Genomic DNA, 23,595 nt, shown 5'->3' on the forward strand with positions numbered 1-23,595 from the left:
AGATCGGTAAAGATAGTCATTGCAATGCCCATTTAACATATGCAATAATCATGGAACATGCAATAAACCTGCAAAATTTTTTTACATTTAACCGTGGTTTCTTCATAAACAACACAATATCGTTGTAATACATTAATCTTAGAATATCCTTCAAACAGTGTAAGAAGCTGTCACAATCTTTATTTCTTGTCATTTTGTTTCATTTAATTTTGTAGTAAAAAAAAAAAAAAAACTTCAGTGAATCACTAATTGCTGTAACTATGGTATTTTGGCAGAATCTGTGGTTGCTATGGGTATTTTTAAGAGAAAGGCAGGCTAAATATTATTGCATGCAGGTCTACAAAATAATTAGGCTTACATATTAAAGGATCTTTACGGGTTCAATACAAGTTAAAAACAATTGACAGCATGTGTGGAATGTTGATTATCACAAAAATCCATTTGACTCGTCAGTCATTTTCTTGATAAAGACAGAAAAAAATGGAAGTGAATGGGGCCAATTTTAGGAGCGTTTAAAGGCAGAAATGTGAAGCTTGTAATTTTATAAAAGCACTTATATCAGGAAGACTCGCAGACTTGAGTGAAAGTTAAGATGACATTTATTTGATGAATATAAAACAGAAAACGTAATGTCTCTCTTTTGCGTAAGCCCGTCTGGTGGTCCGAAGATGTTGTACTCGGAACCGTCATATCCTGCCAGAGATAGGAGGCAGGGGCGAGGAGCCTTCCCACGTGCAGGACAGGACTTGACTGGTGGTGGTGGGGTGGTGGAGGTTGCCATGTTAGCACAATGAAACAGCAATGTGATAGATTGTGAGCAGACTTATAAAGCATTGGCTTACATGTGATTGGCTAGGAGTTACCTAGCTAAAGGTTTGATGATGTACAGTCTTCCCGCTAGAATTACGCTGCGCTTACATTTACATTAATTATTCTGTTAAAACTCATACATTATTTGAGCTATAACATTGTTTAAATCATTGTTTTTGCAGGCGTTTCTGGGTTTACAGTGTTACGTCGTTATGGCAACAAAGTTGTAAAATTGGATATAACTTTACACAGAAAGGGCTGTAAGCACTTTTATCACTAAAATAATGTAAAAAAATGCATAGTGTTTATGTCTTGAGGCTTTACTTTTGAAACAGTGAGTATTTTAACATTTTAAAATTGATTGTCCCCCATTCACTTCCATTGTAACTGCCTCACAGGAACCCTGAGGGACGAGTCAAAATTAATCTTTGAGGTAATTAACATTAAGCCACAAATGCTGTAGCTTGATCTCATCTTGAATTGAACCCCAAATATTCCTTTGAGGCCATGTTGTTCAAGTACTTTAAATTATGTAGGCTAGTACTTCAAATGTAATAATAATGTAACATGAACACTGATGTAAAGTGTGATCAGGTGATTGTGTGTTATTTGAGCTGTCAATAATCTCCAAGTTGCATTTGCTTAACAGCATTGTCATTGAGCTGGCCATAATTTACATGACAATATTCATGTTACAGTTCAATTTTTACGAGTAATTATTTGATGGTCTTGAGAAGAACTGTAAAATGTATGTTGTTGTGTTTCATGCTGAAAACTGCAACTTTATTGATGTAGATTTTTCCTAAATCAACATTACAATTATTTCAATATCTAAAATCTAAAAATTCTTTTTTTAATCTCAAATACTATCAGTTTTCAAGTGATGTAATTGCCATATTCTTATACAGCCTTGACATTAAATACTTGTTGATGTGCTATGCTGTCATCTACTGCTCAGGGCTGAAATTACAGCTGGAGCACTGCACACACACGCACACACCCACACACACACGCACGCGCACGCATGCAAGCAAGAATAAATACTCAAGACCACAATTCGTTTCAGATAGATACATGTATGTTTATTATAACTCTTATATAATTTGTTATCTGGATTTGGGTTACAATAGATTATAACAATATAATCATAATAGAAACATAATATTATATGCATATATTTAATTATAATAATATATTTATGTCTATTTACAATTAGTACATATGGCCAAAGACATTAGTATGGATATAAAGACAAACCCCAAAACTGACACTTCAGATTGAACAGGTAATAAATCTAGAGGTGTAGGACTCATTTAAGTGAAAGCTTATGTGGCATTGGCTCATCCTCTGAACATTATGATATGTTTAAAGATGCTCTGATTCTATTCAGTGTGTGGACCACCTACACAAGAATGACATGAGTGAACTGATCCCAGACCTGCTGGGCATGTGCCAGGTATACTGTCCCAATTATTTGCTGTGGTTTTAAATGGCAACATCGTATGCATAGTTTAAATGTGCACATGTGTTCTGGTGGAGAGTTTACATGTAATGAAATAGTTTGGGTGATTTTATGGTTTGATGACATGATAGGAAAGGAAACAAAAATAGCATTTTAATAATCAACAAAATTAAAATTAGTAGAAAATAATTGATACATAGTAGGCACAGTTATTAGGTTAAATGCTAAATTTTCATCAGTATATTAAGCTACAGTTAACAAGGGCACAATACAGTCAAATTCTCTCTTTCTCACTTTTACTAGCAGCTTTTCACCCATAAAAACAAAGAGATTGACCATAGGTGCATTAAACTAAAGAGGCTTTGCAGGCTTGGCACAATGCCACTCAATATTGCAACTCAAACTTATATTTTCAGTACAAATGTTGCAATTCTTTTTGGTTGACGGGGTCAAAACAGCTAAGAGCAGCATAAGGACTGTTTTATAAAGCATGTACTTGTCTTTTCTAGAAATCAATAAATTACTGTTCATTATTAATTTTACTGGGGCTCATCAGAGTGTTGATTTTAAGTACAAAGAGAAGTCTCATTCAAAGGGATATTTACTCATGTTGTTCGAAACCCCTGGCTTTTTTCCCCATGGACCACAAAAGAAGATGTTTGACAGAATGTTAGCCTCAGTCACCATTCACGTTTATTGCATTTTTGCAAGTCAATGGAATTGTTTCCAATGAAAGTGAATGGTGACTAAGGCTAGCATTCTGACTGACAACACCTTTTGTGTTCCGATGAAGAAAGTCATACAGGTTTTTGAACAACATGAGGGTGAGTAAATTAATGACAGAATTATTTGGTTGACCTATACCTTTACATTTTCCTCTTTAGTTAATCTTTGTATTTTGACCACAGACTCATCCGTGGTTCAATGTCAACAGTATTTAGTATTTTATATATATAGCTGCATGAAAAGTCTTATTGGGCAATATATTATGCAGTGTTATATCTTTTTTTCTCTGTAGCAAAATGTCATACAATCACGTCAAAAGGAAAATTTGCGAAAATCTTACAATGCATTTTTAAACTGCTCTTGATTTGAGGTTTCTAAGGTCACATAGGCCAAGTTCAGCAGACAGGAGGAGTCTTCTATTACCAAGGCAACAATAAAAGCCACTTTGAGGGTGTGGTGTAGGTTTATGTAGGGTTAAGCTTACAGTTTATATAGTTGCTCCCTGAGATGTCAGAGGCCCAGAAAACACACAAAAAGAAAGATAATTTATGTACAAATGCATATACATAAAGCAAAATGACACTAATAAAGGTTGAGGAGGTTTCCCCAGGAGTGTGACAAATAAATGGCCTCTTAACAGTATACATTTACATATACACACCATTCACAACAATTTACAATGCTAAATGAAGGAATCACCCTAAAGAGGGAATTTAGCAGAATTCAGGGTAACAGTTGTTGCACATACCATCCAGAATACATTTGTTATCTTTCAAAACATGAAACATGGGTAAAGCTATACTGTATATCATTATTCAATATTTGCTCTAATGAAATGTAATCTGACAGCATACAGTCTTTCCCTGTTATATATGGAGCTAAGAGCAGGACTCAAGCCACTGTGAAAGAAAAGAGGATATTTGACCCTTCACATTTTAGTATGTTGCATACCATCACAACATACTGCATAAACATTCCTCCAAAAAAATCTAAAAAAAGATTGAATGTGCTCATAGCAGTTCACTTTCTCTATGGAGAATAAGGTACAAGGTAACGGGAGAAAAAGGCATAAGAAAGCAAGCTGGAGTGGGAGCTGCCAAAACTGTTTATTTGTGCTGTATAAATTGTTAACCTTTCCACCTATGATAAGAAAATATGTCATAATAATATACGCAAATAAGAGTAATTAAATGTGTACTTGACAGTTTCACATAAAACATGAAGTCTTTTACAAAATACAATGGTAAAAAATAGATTTGAACATTTTCTGAGAGGTGTTTGTTTATGCAAAATGGTTTCTAAGAGTGGTTCTTAGTGTATTGCTATGCGGTTGTTAGGCCCAAGTCAGAACAGCCCACCACTAAGTCTCTATGACATCCTCCTTCAATGCAAGTCAATGGAATTGTTTCCAGTTTTGTTGTCTGCTTGGCAAATATGGTAAGTCTAATCACTTAGAAAAGTAATTGCACACCTCTCCTTAACAAGCAGCACAATTTGAGGTATCGTTCTTGTCTGAAGCACAATCTAGGCGGGATAGGTTACACTGAAGTTTAATACTTTGGTACAGGGTTATGTTCAAATCCCTGACCATAAGTTTTTGAAATACTAATAGTGATGTTTTCCTTAGCAAATACAGCTAATTAATTTATGTTTCTGTTCCTTTACCTCTTCCTATTGCTCTCTTTACCAATCGTATCCTTTCAACCTTTCTTTTGAGCCTGTGTGAGGTGGGTTTTAGCCAGGGGCCTGGAAGTGGGGGGCCAGGAGTCTTTTGTTCAGATTTTGAGTTACTCATTTCGTTTAAATATACAGAAAGACCAGAGATACTTGCTGCAGAAATACTACCATCAGACATGCTGGCTCCTGACTCAGACTCTGCATAGTCGGACGCCGCTGACGTGAGGAAAGCGAACGGTGACTGACTGAATTCAGAGTCCCCTTGCGGCCCCTTAGAGGAAAGGCCAGATAAGGGCCTGACAGGGCGAAGTGGGCCAGGCTGAATGTTTGTCGGTAAGACAAGGACGCCTGAAAAAGGTAGACGCTTACGGAGACTCATTTCTGCCTCATTTTTTTGTTCTATATATCCCTTTAATTCATCTGGAATCCCTCCTTCAGTTTTTTGGTTTGGCTCCCACTCAAGCGCTTCCTTGTTTGCCTTGCTCTCATTTTCTCTTTCTTCCTCACTGTCATTTTCTGAAGTGAGCGATCTTCTCTTTTCCCTCTCCCATTCTTTTTCTCTCCTTCTCTTCCATTCCTCCTTCTCCTCTTCCTCCCATTGCATTTTAGGCTCTGGAAGTCTCTGATTATTTATTGGTTGTGTATTGTTGCTCTCCTCATTACCCATCTCTCCCTCACTCTTGCTCTTTACCCGTCTCGCCCTCTCTTTGCTCTTGCTTTGTCTCGCCCTGTTCTCACTCTTTTCTTTACCACTTTTCCTTCCTCTCCCTTCTCTTTCAACCCTCGGCTCGTCATCTTCACTATGTCCTCTTAGAGTATTTCTGGGCAAGCTCTGTGACCCTCGACTCCTCCTGTCGTCTTTTGACTTTCGCCCCCTGCCCTGAATGCTGCCTTTGTGACTGTCAGGGCTGTCCCAGTCTCCTCCGTCACTTTCCCACTCCCTCTGGTCTCTCCATCCTCTCTTGGTCTTCTCTGGTTTTGGAACGCTGGATGTAGCACCCTGTTGGGCCCATCGACAGTTCACTGCAGCCAAATGCGACTGCAGGGCCTGGGGTGAGGAGGAGACGGCTGTGATGTGATCACGGTCTGAGAGTAAAAGTGTGTGGAAGAGTGACAGTTAGCAGTGGAGAGGCAAGACCAAGAGGGAAGGAGAGGAAAAAAAATTTTATTGAAGTAAATTATTCATCCCCAAATTTACTTTATATATATAGAATTTTTTACCCTCTTGTTATTTGAAAACCACAAGGTGTTATTTTTGTATTGGAATGTGAACAGAGAATTTTTAAGAACTTTGGAGCTTGACAGATGTGGTCACCACAGTGCAAATTTTCTTACTAGTTATTTTTGTCTTCTGGTAAAATATCAAAACCTCCCTAGAACATTAAAAACTACTTGAAAGCTGAAGTCTTGTTTTCAGAGAAATCTAACAAAAGTTTGTGGGGTTTATGCTTAAAACAAGAAAAAAATATTAGCTAGCAACATGATCACACGTGAATTAGGAATGCTGTTTCCAAAAGTTCCGGTACCACAGGATAGGCGACAGTATGACGATTCACTGATATGCTGCATTCCACATCAGACATTTTTGTATTGGTTTTCATTGAGCGGATGACATGAAGGTAAACAATTAATGACATCATTTTCATTTTTGGCTGTACTATTCCTTTAACATTCACAAATGTTAATAACACTTAAGTGATGTTGTTGCAGATTTTAGAAGACAAAACAGGATGTTTGTGGGAGAATAATTAGTTCTCGTCCATCTAGAATGGAAATTTGTTCTTTTACCAGTCAATTATAATGTACAGATGTAAGACAACCAATGTTCTTGGCTATACTTGGGTTTTTTGTCATCCTCTTTATTAAGGACTTCGAGGTAATTTTGAAAGTGCTGTGCTTCACATTTAAAGCTGAGGCTGACTCATTAAAACTAAAAGCCAAGGAGCTTTGAAATGCAAAGGAAGCTGTTTGAAATACTAAAGCCAAACCACTTAATTCTATGCAATAAACGTATAACATTACCGGTACTCTAAATAAAAGAAAAGATAAAAGGGCATACAAAGATACCGACTTAAAAACTGTTCATCTTTATAATTAGAATACTGTATATCAAAAACCTAAATAATTAGCACTGCCAAAGTTAACATGTTTGATTTTAAGTAAATCTGTATCATCTTCAACATGACCACACAGGAAATCGACATACTCATGCAAATTCACGTACCATGACATCAACCCCATTTAGCCAAATTACAAATAAATAAATAAATACCATGCTTTGACCTACCCTAATTTGACAAACTCAGCAACCTCTGAGACATGGGATCTCATCTCATGGACACCATAAAATAATAATAATAATAATCACGTTCGAAAAAACAATGGTGAGGGCGAATTGGAGGGTTTTTTTTTGCTCTAAAATAGCATTTTTACTCCACTGACTGTTAGATTTAGTATTGGGGTTTGGGGTTGGGTGTAGAATTAATAAAATATGCATCTCCGTTGACTGTATTACATCATTTACAACTAAAATGCAACTCGCTTTTGGTGCCACCCTGTGGATATTTACCTCAACAACACTTCACTTTGTCCACTGGAGGTAGTGGTTCGAATTTTGGTAAGCACAGACCGCTTTCAGCTAAAGAACTTTCAACCTTCTGTTGCCAAATTTACTGTGTGATCTAGCTGAATATTACAGTAATGAATGTGCTGTTACATGGTTTTATGCTGTTCTGTCTGCTTTCTAAATACTGGTCAGCATATATAATTAGGTAGCTAAAGACTTGTTCATGAGTAATTGATAGAGAAAGACCCTCGTAATGACTAAGTTATTTATAAATCTGGACATTTAAGAAAAGTCATGTGCAGTCTTTTTTGTAGTGGAATTAAAGTATAATTTGTAAAACACACCATCAGTGGTTCAAATGTTAGAGGGAAGGGTACCACAAAAAATTATCTTTGTAACATGATATTGTGTTTTCTCTCATTAAATGAGGAACTAAATGTCTTGAAATTAAATGAGCTACATTTAAAAATATACATATTTAGAGGCAATTTTAAATAAAATAATAATGTGAGATTACTTGCATAAACGGCAAAAAATCATGAGATTAATCATGATTAATTATCATTAATTATCATAATGGTTTAATTTATTGTCATCCTTAAAAATTTAATATTGTAAGAGAAAGTAACTGCATCTAACATTAAAAACCTTACATGTCTTTTTAAACCCATTAGTCATACTGCATCACAAACAGATTTACAGCACAGTGACTCTTTAGGAGGAACGATGCGTTATCAACAGTGTTATCACAGTATGACAGGGGAGACCAACAAGCACAGTCAAAGATGTTTAGACGACAGAGAAATATGAGAGAGATGTAGAGAAACAGTAAAATGAAGAACTAACAGGAACAGCTACCAACCGCGTATTTTCTGTCCTTCCAATCACATAGAAACACGGTTCGCCCAGCTTGGAGTTGGTCATACAGAGAGAGAGACTGGAGAGCTCCACTGAAGGAGGAGAAGGAGAAAGAGAGAGAGGAAAGGCAGAAACAATGAAAACAAGGGAAAGGAAAGGAGCAAAGGGAGGTAGAAAAGTTTCCCTCATGGAAGTTTAGAGGAAAGAGTTGATGATGAGAGTGAAATGGAAAAAGTAAAAATAAAAAAATAGATAAATGAATAGATGAAGGGCAAACCAAATGAGATGACCCAAAATTAAAAGTAAATGAGTCGATTTATTAAATTGAAGGAAAAATGAAAGAGGTTTAATGAATATGAAAAATACGAAGCCAACGAGAATAGAAAAAGAAAAAGTTCACATAAGAAAGCAGAGAACAGTTAGTAAGCTAATAGAGAAAGAGCAATACAGCACATTTCAATGAGCAGCCAAAGACTGTTGTATAATTACTGTTGACAGATATAGTTTCTATATAAAAGTTACATTATAAACATATAGTTATGACTCTGAAATCTGATGGCCATCTTTGAAGCCGCAAATGTAAAAATCTTTGACCATACTTATTTTTAACCAACTGATTTCTATACATGAAATGCATGTCTAAATATCTTAAAATTATATCACTTGGTGGTGGAATAGTTTATTGTGATATTCATGTATTTATTAAACTTGGTCTTATCATAAATACTACACATGTATAGATACTAGGACTGTGAATCAAGATTTTTTTTACTAATTAATCGCAATTAATAGTGATTAAATTATGGTAAATGATACATTACAGCAAACATTCAAAATGTATCATAAATATATTTACTTTACAATTTGTCTCTTGCAAGAATTTGGTTACTCATCATTTAATTTAATTATTTAAATATGTATATGTACTTTTTTTAATTTCTTACAGGTATTAATCTTTAATACATGTATACATTATGTACGCCATAAAATCAGTGGACATGCTGTAACTAAACATTTGGCAAAATCTTCTGCCGTTTCACAGTGGAATCTTTTTAATAATAGGATTAAATGGGTAGATTAAATTCATATCAAACTTTATTGGCAAGAGAAACTTGAAACTAGAATATAATAAACACTATTAATACAGTTATAAAACATTTTGAATGCTGAAGTTTAATTTACTGAAGTTTATAATCTCAAAACTATTTTCTCTGGCTGCCGTTCAGTTTGACACTGGTTCAGCAGTAGCTTGCCCATATCTCTCGCATGCCAGGTTCACCACTTTCAGTAAATCCGCTCCCATGTTAATAATTCCCGGGACATGCGTCGATAGTAATGAATAAGCATGTGCTTCTCTAAACAATAAACATTTCTGTGCTAGGATATGGTCGAGTCGAGCGTGCACCTCCTGAAAATGTATATATGCCAATTTTAGCCACAGAAAGTGGGAAAAAACATTAGTTTGTTGCAGGCAGGCAGCAGATACCACCCCCCAAAAGAAACAACATGCGACACCTTTCTCATATCGCGTAAAAATTTTTTGAATGCGTTAAACAAAAACTGTTCATTGCAGACACGTTAAATTTCCCAGCACTAATATATACATGTATTTATTCAAACTTGTTTTTTGGAAGGAATATGACCCCAGACCAAAAACATTTATGCATCATTATTTTTTTTTATCCTGATATTTCATGACTTTTTAATTACATAGGATCTTTTCTTAAATGTGATTTTTACTTAATAGCCAATGTTTCTGATGTCTGCTATGACATGACTGCACATACCTTTAGTGATATTTGGGGTCATAATGACCCCAGTAATAAAAATACACATTTTGGCTCTCTGTTTGGAACTGAAGGTGCAATTTCTCAGTGTCTGTGCAACCTTCCACACAGAGATGCACATGGACAAATTTGTTGCCACATATTCAACACTAAAGTCTGCAGAAACAGGAACATTTTAAAATTAAATAAGCAATTTAATTTTTAAATGTGTTATGCCAATTTTAGCTGTGTTATGCCTTAGTGAGGCCTCACATAGATAGGAGACAGCGTCTACCCGGGTAACTTCGTGCCGCATCAATTCTGAGGGAAATTCAGAGTCAGTCTAAAGCAATCGCTTCAAACAAAAGCGATACTTATCCTAGATCCAGTACTGTATATGTTCCAGTATATACAGTGTATACAGTAAATAGCCATTTGATGATGTATGGTAATATTGTTGTGCTACAGTAAAACCCTACAAGTGTTTCAGCTGGCTTCTGAGCTGCTGCCTTACCGTAGTCAGGGACATATCCATTGCCTCTTTTAAACACAAGCTTTATCCTGCTTCCTCCAGTCCTGATCTGCTCCACAGCCTGACTATGAGTCATTCCTGTTGTACTGTCCCCATTGATCTCCACCAGCTGATCACTCACCTACAACATTCACAATCACTGCGTAAATGTGTTATAGACATAATATTTACAGAAAATACATAGTGACATTTACAAAATACAATATGTCTTAGATTAGATCACAGGATATAAGTGTAGTAAACACTCTAATGCATGGTGTCCACTAACATATCGCCTATTAAAGCCATTTTTATTCATTAAGGGTGTGATTTGTTCACTTAATAATAATTGTAAATATTATAAAAACTCTACATACTATATACAGGAAGTTGACATTAAATACTTTTGGGAAGTTGACATGTCTTGCGATGTGACATGCTATACTCATTTCAAACTATTTTAAACAGCATTTTGCTAATTCACCCATAATTATTATTCATGCAGTTATAAACATATTATTTGAGAGAATGCATATAAGAATACACCGCAAGACCATTTAAAATGGACAAATGAAGGCAAAAAGTTGAATTTCCCTCATATATTCATATATATTTTAACCTAAAATCTTGATGTTGATAAAAAAAACTAATATTTGTGACAACATAAATTCAACATGGCTGACAAAAGTGTTTTTATAATATTAAATATTAAATATTATTGTCTATTGCAATATACAGATGTGTAACTCTCTCTCACACTCAATATTAGTGTGTTTGTTTCACTATATTAGTGAGGAAATTTCATACACTTCTATTGTTTTCATACCACACTGATTATATTTTCCATCCCCTTGCCCTTACCCTAGAACTAACCCTCACAGGAACCTGTTAATATTATTAGATTTAAAGTAAAATGTGATTTATATGATTCATTAGCCTTTTGAACTAGTGAGGACCTCCTAAAATATCCTCATTAATCAGTTTCAACATATTTCACTTTATCAGTGAGTCATTTTCAAACATTTGGCCTTTCACATACAGTATCAGGTGAAACCTGTACACTTAAACTTTAAAGGCCAAAGTTCAGCCATGAAACTTTATGTGGCGCAAGCTGATAGGTTCTTTCAACTTGTAATCTGTTAGCCAATTGGCTTGCACGCTTGGTGTAAGCTGATTGGTCCTTTGACCATTAATCTGGTAGCCAGTCAACTTGCGTCTCTTTATTTGAGTAACATTTAAATTGCTCAGTTTTGCAGATAAGCTGGTTTCATTACAGCTTCACTATAGACTACTCATCTCTTTTTCTATTAGGACATCCCCAAAAGCAGGATATTATCTGCAATGTTATGCTACGTCTGAAACACATATACACACAAACCTGTATTTTGTGACTGCGTGAGGCTGGTCCTCCCTCCATCAGTCCCAGCACGTAGAGGCCCATGTTATATTCACTCCCTCCTCTCAGACTGAAGCCAAATCCTGTGAGACCCCTCTCCAGTTCCACACTGTAGTACCGCGAGGCATCCTGCTTTGAGTGAAACAACAAAGAATAAGAGTCGGATCTGTTTATTATTTTGCTGCACAGCTTGTGTAAAAGCATTGCAAAGTGATGTTATTGCTCACCTTTTGTTTTGACTTGTGAGACTTCCTGTTCCTCAAGTCAGGATCACAGTCTGCTCGCTCTGACAAATCTGAGAGATATAGAGGAAAGGGATGAGAGGACACAGACAATTGAAATATTTTGAACAGAGTAAGACAAAAGACAAAACCTTCTGAAGAAATGTCTTTATTAATTGCCAGTTTTTCACAGTAGCATAAGTCAGTCTATCGCACACGGCAAAAATAAAAACATTCCCTCAGACCAAAGTAGTGAAATAATTTACAATTTGCCCCTATGCTCAATTAAATGTGATATTATGATAAACAAAAAGTAACTTACATGATTTACACAGTATATTCAAACATCGTGAGTTTATATTTTATCCAAGATGTTTCTTCAGGAGCTGTTTATGTGGTGTGGCAAAATGTAACAAAATAACTGGCCATATTGTGTCTACAACATAAGTCATACGTTTTTTATTAAAGAATTAGTAGGTTAGCAGGTGGTCGGTCTCAGCATTGGATAGCACATTCATGGACCACTTATGGACCATTCACAATCTGTCTGATGCATATAAATATACTGTAAGACCTTATACAGATCAGCATGGAAGGATATTCATTTCAAAAATTCAATACTAACAATCATATGCTCCTCTAAATGGCCCAACTACAAAGAGATTTAGAAAAGGAGACATTTTATTTTAGTTTTTTATTTTTAGTTATTATTTTATATATTATATTTTTTCAAAAAATTTCAAAACTACAAAAATTCTCAGTCCATACTTTGAACATATTAATCAAATATTTTTGAATTTACTTTAATTAAAGGGGCAGTTCACCCAAAATGTATAATTCTGTCATCATTTACTCACCCTCATGCTATCCCAGATGTGTGACTTTCTTTCTTCTGCTCAACACAAGCAAAGGTTTTAGAAGAATATTTCAGCTCTGTAGGTCCATACAATGCAAGTGAATGGAAATAAAAATGTTGAAGCTCCAAAAAGACATAAAGGCAGCATATAAGAAATCCATAAGACTCCAATATTTAAATCCATGTCTTCATAAGTGATATGATAGGTGTGGGTGAGAAACAGATAAATATTTAAGTCCTTTTTTACTATCAATCTCCACTTTCACTTTCACTTTTACATTCTTCTTTTGTTTTTGACGATTCACATTTTTCGTGCACATCGCCACCTACTTGGCAGGGAGGATAATTTATAGTAAAAGAAAGGACTTAAATATATATCTTCTTCTCACCCACACCTATCACATTGCTTCTGAAGACATGGATTTAACCTTATGTCTTATGGATTCATTTCATGCTGCCTTTATGTGTTTTTTGGAGCTTCATAAATTTGGTTTCCATTCCCTTGCATTGTATGGACCTACAGAGCTGAAAAATTCTTCAAAAAAAAAATCTACTGTGTTCAGCAGAAGAAAGAAATTCATACACATCCGGGTTGGCATGAGGGTGAGTAAATGATGAGAGAATTTTCATTTTTGGGTGAACTAATTTTTAGACCACTAACACATGTGCTAACATCTAAACAAGAGTGGAGCTCTGGTGTAGGAAATGATTTACTCACGAGCACTGGAGCGTGCCACGATGGTCAGGCGAAGAGTGTTTCCAGCTCTCCTCAGGATCTGCGCCAGCTCTCTGTGAGGTAAATTCACCACCGATCTGCCATCGACAGCCTCCAGACGATCCCCAGGCCTGATCTGCCCGCTGCGTGCCGCCGGGCTGCCTCGACGCACTGTCACAAACCTGTGAGGCAGCAGAGATGCTGCTGCAGAGAGAAAGAAAAAAGAAAGTCAAAATGATCAGTTCACAATTTTTTGCATCATAAATCACTGTAATAACTGTAAATGTAATCACTTAATTTCAATAGCACACTTCTACTCAACAGACCGCACAATTTGATTGGTATCACAAAAAGTGCAGGGCCAGTTACATGCTGAAGTTGAATACTTACAGGCTTAAGGGTTCTGAAAAAATGTGAAGTATAAACAATATTAATAGTGATGCCTCAGCAAGTACCACTAGCAATCAGCTTGCATGCAATTTCCATATTTCTTCATGTAAAATGCATCCATATATCCACTTCTACTTTCAATATTCAGTGTAATAGAACATTTAGGCCAGCTAACAGCCAGTGACAGTTCCAAAAGCAAATTGCAGCTCTTCTGAAAAACTTGGAACTGATCAGAGAGCCAATAATTATACCTCTGATACTGTACCTATATACTGTCAATTCAATGGGTTATAGTTAGGAAACAGACTGAGTGAGGCTGAAGATTCATCAGAATCAAAATGCATAATCCCAATATATATTCCAAGAGCGTACTATAATCTTGCACATTTATGCAAAAAATCCCTCACAAAAAACACAGTTAAGTATAAAGAGAGATAGATTATCTCATAGAGATAGCAGATAAAAAAACGTTGGCAGAGAGTTCTCCCTCCTGATCCTCTCCAGAGAAAAGCGGGAGAGATGATTGATGCAGGATAGAAAGAGTAAAGTGGGAGGGATTTAAATGGGACAGAGAGATAGATTGCAAGAGAAAGATAGAGAGGGAAATTAGTCATCAGCGTGCCAGCAAAAAAAGAAGTTTATCTCTCTCGCTCAATGTCAGAATCATTTCAGGGTGGCTTTTAAAGCATCTATCACTAATACACAGGCTGATTGAGAGATTTTGTAGCTACTGCAGATCCTCTCGGCAAATCTCCCTGAATGTCACCTAAAATACAGAAAACTATGACGCATTTTTTTGCAGAGCTTTCCTACTGGGGCGGGGGCCCAAGATGATCACAGAATATCAATGTAGATTTACAGTAAAATCCTTCCTGTCATATAATACTCAAAGTTGCATTCGCATAAAAGGTGAAAACGGAAATCGCTTTTGCAGCCGTTCATTGCATATTTGTTTAAGTTTGGCTTCTTTCATATTTTGTTACACATTTGAATGAGTAACAAATGCCCAACATGAGATATGAGCTTCCCAGGAACACTTTAACGCAGCATACTGGTGCATTCAAGTCATGTCGTAATGATCATATTTACAAGCTTAACACAAATGAATGGCACTATAAAGTCAGGATTACTAGTGAGAAAACTCAGGATATGCTTTGAGCTCCAACTTTCTGAGTTGGGGTGTGTTGAAAATACTATTGGTTAGGTTTAGGTGTTGGTTTATGGTAAGGATGTTTGTTTTGTTCAACTCTTAGAACACAATTGTTTAGGTTAAGTTTAAAGTTTTAGATAAGGGAGATACGTTTTACTCATCAAAACCACCATATAATATCCACCTCAAAAACCTTGTCTGATTACGATGCCATTTCACTTGCTATTTGCGCCCCCTGCTGGACATTCCACTGGGAAACTGCAACAAAGTGTGTAATGAAACACACTTTCATTTCAGTTTGCAAAAATGTTGCAATGGTCACATAATGTTCATGAGGCTGGCATATGTGGCTGCAAGAGAATGATTAAATAGATAGGTAAAGAATGAATTACACACCTTATACATGAATTTGCTCTTTATTTGGTTGCATTAGTGCTAAAAAAAGTGTGAAAAACAGAAAGAGAAAAATGAAATTGTAAAACAATCCATTCTTACTGGCTAAAATCGGTTGAATGCACAGCATATCATATTTACAACTTCCAACCTCGTAAGTACGAACTTCTGTGGAGGATTTGAATGCAGCATTCGTTTTCAGACTTATCAGTTTCCTAACGTCATCATTTTCCAAAGCATGCAATAATGGGGAGCATATTTGAACCTTGGAGGAAAATGCTGCACCAGTGTTGATGACAGGGGGGAAACGCAGCAAAATCAGTGCGTTTTCAAACAGAAAAGTATGTGGAGATGGCCTAAATCTGCTATAAAATAGCTGTTAACTGGCTAAACATGTTCTCTTTAAAAACTGAGCCAGCTGTTTGGCTTAGACCTCTTTTCTGGTTTGCTTATTCTTATTATTGTCTGAGCCTAAACTGGGAGTTTATTGAATCAATTAGAGAGGCTAAGTTTAATGTGCAGTGTACATATGGTGCAGTAATAATCCCAAAGCTACGTGGAGACTCTATAAGGGAATGACCTCTGAGTGAGTTCACATTTCTGTCCCTAAACTAAAGTCAATATGCCTGTCTCCATTAGTGCATCGCATTAACTGAGAACTGCAACTAGTCCTGTACTGACTTACTTAGGCACACAAACTCTCACACACAGATATTGACATGCCCAGATACATTTCATTTTCTCTGTCTCCCTGTCTGTTTTCTTCTTGGGGATCAACCTCTGTGAACAGTGTGGAGAGATACAGGGGTCTTTATAGATGCTCAATGCTGACTCACTTGCTTTAGCTAAAAGGAAAAAAATCATGCAAATCCTTCTCATTTTCTCTGCATTCTCCATGGCCTGAAGGATATCTGTTAGAACTAGCATTAGCGTCTGTGTTTAACATGACATTCTATTACTAGGCTGGGCTGATGCCAGCATAAGATCTGCCTACGAGGTGTTATGCATTACAGCTCCTGCTCTTACTTAAAATAGCAATTGACTACAATGTTAATTTCACGTCTTAGTTGACTGATACTGTTGCCTGACTAACAGTCTGACTTGTAGGTAAAGTGTCAAGGCTACTTGCACCTAAAGTAGTTGAATTTCGTTGTACATAACCATTTCCCACCTTCTGTTTATGCTACAGTACCTCTACATGTAAGACCTACATTTGTAAATTACCTCTGTTATAGCATCAAAAGAAAGTTGTATTTTTAGTTGTAAATAATGTAATACAGTAAACAGGAATACATATTTTATTAACCCTACTCCCTAACCTAAACCTACCCCTAAACCTAAACCTAACCATCAGTGGAGTCACAATGTAACTTTAGATTGAAAATGCAACCTCAGAATTGTGAACGTGATTACTTCCTGGTTTCCACAGGACTAAAATCAGTGTCTTATAGATTGTTCGCCAAAGTAGCGCCACTGGGTAAAGTGAACACATTTGACTTGATGTAAAAAAGTCTGATGGGGGATGGACCTTGTCTGTATAACAACAGAATGGGGTTGATTTCAGGGTACATGAACATTCTGAAGCTCCATGTCAATTTTGTGTGTTCATGTTGTACAACCATGATGATTTCTGAACCCATTTTTGCAGCCTAGGCTCCATAAATGCACTGAGGATTAAGCTGTGCATTGTGAAAGTTTTCCACATAGTACGAACTATCCAACTTTTTGATTTCTAAAGAGCCAGAAAAATCTTACTTTCCACGTAAGGCTAATTTGATTATAAAAATTTTTTTTAATAAAAAACCAGGGTGGTGATGGAGTGGTAGCCTAGTGGTAAAGGTTTGGGTTAGTAACTCAAATCTCAGAATGGACAATTTATGAACTGAAAAGCTCCTGGAGTCCATCGCCGATCTACCTGTGAGTAAGGCACTTACCCCAGGTTCATTTAGGGGAAATGTTCCTTTAATAAATGCGAGTCACTTTGGATAAGAACACACTGGGAACACTTTACCTGAAGCCATTATATATAATGCATTAGAAAGGTATTCATAATGCAATGTAATGTATTCACAATGCCTTAGAATCAGCAGTATGTCCTTGTGAATAACCGTAACCATATAATAGTACATTTTAATACTTCTTCACAGGTAGACCTTTAAACAGTATAATGCATGAAAATGCATAGTCACAACCATTTCCATGTGGTATAATGGATTACACTCTTTCAAGGTGTAACCACGAATAGGGATAATGCATTTACAACATTATGTATATTATAAGCCAAGAGTTTCAAACAGGGTTTAGCAGACATATTTGGAGAAAGTGAATTGAATGAACAATTTATAATCATATAATGGCATAATATTAACTACTGATCTGAAAAACAGTATATATAATGTAATAATCTTAGTTATTTACCTTTTTAGTGCATTAAATCACAGGATTAGTTTTACCAAAATCTCAGCAAAAATCTGCATGTGACAAGTCACTAAACAAATAATGAAAAACAATAATGAATTCCTTTCAATATGAGAAGCTGTGAGACTGAGGAAAAATGAGACAGAGTTAGAAAACAAGCAGTAATCAAGCCTGTCAGTGAAAATCATTACTTTTCTTGCAATGCAGCAGCCTGCGTGACTCATACAGATTCTGCCTCCAGAAACACTTGAATGAAAGAGGTGATGTAGGTGTCTGAAGAAAACAGAACTCCTTTTCATTAGTTCTGAATCACTATTTCTCAGACACAAGTACATGCATTTTCACACAAGGAAGACAAAGAGGCATTAAAGGGGTAGCTCATCCAAAAAATTGAATTCTGGCATCATTTACTCACCCACATGCTGTTCCAAATCCATATGGCTTTCTTTCTTCTATGGGACACAAATGGAGATATTAGGCAGAATGTTCATCTTAGTCACCATTCACTTTCATTGCATCTATTTTTTAATACAATGAAAGTGACTGGTGACTGGTGCTTACATTCTTCCTAACATCTATTTTTGTAAGAAATATATTCATAAAGGTTTGGAACATCACAAGGGTAAGTAAATGATAACATAATCTTCACTTTCACCCTATAATCTCTTATAACTTTCTGTCTCCATCTGTTCGAATTCTCCATCTTTGTCAACACTCTTTCTCATTCCATCCCTCCCTTTTCCTCTCTCCCCGCAATTTCCTTCTTTCCAACTCACGTCACCTGTCACTTTATTTTCCCCTCATTTCTTTTCGACATCTCTCTGTCCAGTCCCTTCACCCTCAATCATTTGCTGCCAATCAGTCGGAGCAGTTGTCCTGTTTCTGTTGAGTCAGAGTGATTATATAGGCCATCAGACCCAGAAAACCCAACCAGCATGCAGAGCAAAAACTCATCCAGCTATAAACACACTTGACACCATCAACGATGAACTCAGCACTACATACTCTGAGCATCAGTAATACCTCTGTCACAACACCACTTTATTCCAGCATGGATACATGTCACAAGTTACACAACCATTGTGGTGTTGATGCAGCTTTATGCTGTTGCATATCAGTTTGCTTTATGTTAATAAAAGCAATAAGCCACTAGAGGTTGTGTGTTAAGGTAACATGTTTTGAATATACTGTAGGTTCAACAAATGTATTTAAAAGATGACACAAACGAGTGATTTTTTTATGAATTGGACATGATTCCATGTACAAAAATACACAAATTGTCTATACAATTATGTTCTAAATAATAATAAATGATTTCTCTTATATAGTTATATAGTCTATTAACAGTGACTGAATGTTCAGAGACATGGCCTTTGTGTGGTGCATATAATCTGACATATGTGTGGTGGCTCTTTTGTGTGGACAACATATCTTCTTTTCTGATCATTCCGTCACCTCTCCTCTATGGTTCTATTGGCAAAAAGCCATTAAAACAGTGTTTAAATTGTTTTTGCAACATGACACATTAATAATTCAATAGATATGTGGTCACAAACGCATGTAATTAAGTACTATAATACAACATTTTTAGCTGTTAGCTGTTTGTGTTTAATAAGCACTATTGCAATTTTGTGGCTTAATACAGACTGTGCAGTCACAAGTTTATGTTTTTAAAATGCCCTTTTAAAAATGGCTTTGAACACATTTCAAACAATCAGAATTTGGAGTCTTTGTATTAGTTTTACTGCAATTCTAAAATGGCTCATTCAATCCGATCAGATCAGAATTGGAACTGAAAATGGAATCTGTTATGTAATTTATTTATTTATTATTTTTTACAACCAATGGTGCTCTTTTGAAGTTTTTGTTAGCAGAATAATCCTGAAATCATATAACCGGCAATATCAAAAGTATAGTTTATTTAGCATGTTCTGTTAGATGTTATTATACGCATTAAAGTATGAATCCATAATCTGTCTGCTCATTTGATAGAACTATGCAAAGCAAAAGCACCACATATTTTCATGGATTTGGCTTGAAGTAATGTTGGCATATGTACTAGAGCTTTCCCACACTAATGCCAACTGATGGGCCACAATTAAACACACACAGACACGCTCATACACAACTAAGTCCAGATATCCTAGAACACTGGACCAACTTCAAGTGGGCAGTAAGCTACAGAATTAAGCTAAACCATGTGGAAAGCACAAGATGGTTTTAATTCAGAGCCACACACACACACACACACACGCATACAGTATACACAAAAAAGCTTTCATTTGAGCTTAAATAACTTAAGTAAAACTGATGAAAATTCATGTAATACAAACAGTATTTTTTCGTCTTTAACTTTATAATTAAAGTGCTCTGCAGCTGACATGCACTGGCTGGCACTCTAACACTATTCACTTCAAAAGACTGGGGCTGCATACTAAGAGACACAGAGGAATAGTGGGGGACAAAAGAAAGCTTGTGTGTGATGCTCATTGGGAAGCCGCTGCAGTGTTTTTTAGCAGCACCACCAAATACCTCTAGAACTATGTATGACTAACAAGCCAAAATTCACTAATATAATCTTGCACTATAGTTCTATTGCACTACATCATGTTCAGCTTTTAGACTAAGCCGTTGATCTAGTTAAAGATAAAGTGCATAATTGTTTCATGTCAAAATACTCTAGGTTAAAATGCAGGGGAAACTATTACTAAGCCATTCATAGGTTGATTTCCCTGCAAAGTCAAAATACTGTGGCTCTGTTTGTTTGAGCATCCTGACCATCCCCACACTGAAACATTGACTCAACCAATGGCATGAGTTTGGGCATGGACTATCTGTTTGTCCAACCAATAGCAGATGGGTGGAGTGATTGAGAAGCCTGTCTGAAAATATGTTTGTCATTACTGTTACAATTCTGTTTGGTTAAGCTAGTGGTGAAGAAAATACACACTATATCTTTAAGTCTGTATGAGTTAATATATAACGAGCACAGTTAATATAATTAGCAAATTCTGCAGTCCACTGTTTTAGGGCTTTTAACACACTGATCTATTCAGTGCAGTTATGATGAAACTCTACATGACACAACTGATAGGTCCTTTGAACATGTAATCTGTTAAACCAATCACTTGCATAATTTTTCTTTGTCTAACATTTCAATTGCCTCAGTAGTTTGCAGAAAAACTGGTTTTACTGCAGCATGCTTGCTGAAACCCTCCTCCTCCCCAGCACCGAATGTCTAATCTGCTTCAAAAAGATTGTATTTCTGTTAATTGTGCAGCAGGAGAAATATTTTACATGTTCAACCCAGCATGTGTGTGTGTATGTCTAGCAATAACAAGTATTCATGTTTTCTCTACAGCAGATCTAGTCCGCTAAGACCAAACCTACCAACTTGTCATATCCACTATTACACACTAATTTTATTCAGAAAGTTGTCATGACTGAACTGATATTTAGTCAGTGCCCCGTGTCAATGGGCCTGTCCCCCCCCCAGTGGACCCCCTAAATTGGAGTGGTAGGATAGTAAGAGTGTTATTCTCATTTTCCATCCCACTGAGAGATCAGTGACACCACATCATAATAAATAGACCAAACTAATTATATATAAACAAAACACCAATGCATTATGACTGCATAATAATATTTGGCAGGGTAAAATTGAATTCAAGTTCAATATTTATAAAAATATTCACTTATGGTTCATAAGAGATCATCTGTGCAAAAGTCCACACACTGCAAAAACATCACTGGTTTACAGTGTTCACTGCAGCTGCCTTGACTGTTCTGTCTTAAACACTTATTAAAAAAACATTTACACTTTCTAAAGATTGTAAATTGTATGCATAACTTACACTTTAATTAATTAATTAATTAATTAATACTTGGTCATCTCCAACATTTTAAGCTGTTGGTGGAATTTTCAGATGGCCCCTTACGAGCGCTACTTAATGAAAGTCCATCGGAGATTTTTTTAGGCATAATTGTCTAGCTACAACAAGCACTGAGCATTTGAGTTCAATGTTTTATGCCTGTATGATATAGTCATATACTGTATTATTTCATCTAATTGTGCTAATAATATCATTGTAAAATTGTCAGCGCCAGAGAGTACGGGTAGAAGAGACCGAATGTCAAACAAATAACGAGCCATCAACTTCTGGAGATAAGGTAGAACTTCAGTGTTAGTTTCGCATCTTTGGACCTGCTAGCTCCAGTTTCGGTTCTACTTAATGTGGATTATATGTGCTGGTGTAAATGTAAGTGTAAGCCTTTATAGCACCCTTTCCCACATTATTATCATGAAATCAGATGTTCTGCCTTATTAAATGCAATGCAGAAATATATATGTACATATATACAAAATAAATGCCTTCTCTTCAGTGAGAAAGACACTTACCATACACTAAGCTCACCACATCAACACTTTTCATCCTAATAATTAATACAGATTAATATTGGTACTCATGGGTACAAGAGCAAGAATAAAAAGTAAACGCGCAACTAACCGGGAGAGAGAGAACAAAGCTGAAGAGTTGATCCTGCTGCTTCTCTTGCAAATGAAATGCAACAGAAGCACTAAATAGTTTACAAGGAAGATAACAAACACAACGTCCTCTTTATGAACACCATTTATAAATCAGATACTTAATGCGTAGCACTCCAATCACAAGGGAGAGGCACAGGTGAGCTCAATAACAGAGAATTTAACTTAATATTAGCAAATCTCAGTTGCCTCCGCATCGGAGACAGTCAATCCGCACATCTTATCACGTGGCTTGTTGAGCAGAGACGTAGCGCGTGTGGAGACCCATGCTATACTCTGTTCACAACACACCACACGCCCCACTGAGAGCGAGAACCACATTGTACTGACCACGAGGAGGTTAACCCAACGTGATTACCCAACCCAGCAACGGCGCCAATTTGGTTGCTTAGAAGCCTGAATGGAGTCAATCAGCATGCCCTAGATTCTAACTTGTGACTCCAGGTGTTGTAGTCAACGTCTTTACTACCAATCTTAAAGGATATGGTGACCATTTACAAGACCTGTACATGCTGATTATAGCCTTAAATTCTTATCTAAAATCTTGATGTAGCCTATCATTAATTTTACCCAAGAATTTTACTGCATTAATAATTCTATAGAACAGCATGGCAACATGGCTTAATGTTTGTGCTAAAACCAGAATGTTAGGGTGTATTAACTAACTGAAACATTTGTTATGAGCCTGTTTGTTCATATATTTTAAAATTAAAAATGTCTTACTAAAATTTGGTGAATACCCCAAGCTGAGAATGCAGCAGGCTTGTGTACTCTATCACAATAAAAGGTGTGTGTGTGTGTGTGTGTGTGTGTGTGTGTGTGTGTGTGTGTGTGTGTGTGTGTGTGTGTGTGTGTGTGTGTGTGTGTGTGAGAGTGAGTGAGTGAGTGAGTGAGTGAGTGAGTGAGTGAGTGAGTGAGTGAGTGAGTGAGTGAGTGTATGTGTTTGGTAAAGTGGGGGAATGTTTCAGTCAAACTTTTGATCATAGGAAAATGTTTGATAACTATAGATACACATACAACATATTTTCACTATGAAATCAGTCAAAAACATACAGACATGTCACAAAACAACCATAAAATCACATAAAAACATGCTGTAATGTAATTAGTTTCTATACTTACAAGTCTAGTTAC

At 36.2% G+C, this 23,595-nt stretch overlaps 1 protein-coding gene across 1 annotated transcript in view; it reads right to left on the reverse strand.

Moving 5' to 3' along the window:
* Positions 1-1,881: 1,881 nt before the first annotated feature.
* The window catches only part of LOC127631120 (membrane-associated guanylate kinase, WW and PDZ domain-containing protein 1-like), a 97,473-nt gene continuing 75,759 nt past the window's right edge, over positions 1,882-23,595 (reverse strand). The window contains 5 exon segments of the mRNA XM_052109112.1: positions 1,882-5,761; positions 10,380-10,518; positions 11,755-11,901; positions 12,000-12,067; positions 13,568-13,768. Coding sequence (XP_051965072.1) covers positions 4,644-5,761; positions 10,380-10,518; positions 11,755-11,901; positions 12,000-12,067; positions 13,568-13,768 — 1,673 coding nt within the window. The 3' untranslated portion in view covers positions 1,882-4,643.

The sequence above is a fragment of the Xyrauchen texanus genome, chromosome 37 (assembly GCF_025860055.1).
Source record: "Xyrauchen texanus isolate HMW12.3.18 chromosome 37, RBS_HiC_50CHRs, whole genome shotgun sequence".
NCBI lineage: Eukaryota > Metazoa > Chordata > Actinopteri > Cypriniformes > Catostomidae > Xyrauchen > Xyrauchen texanus.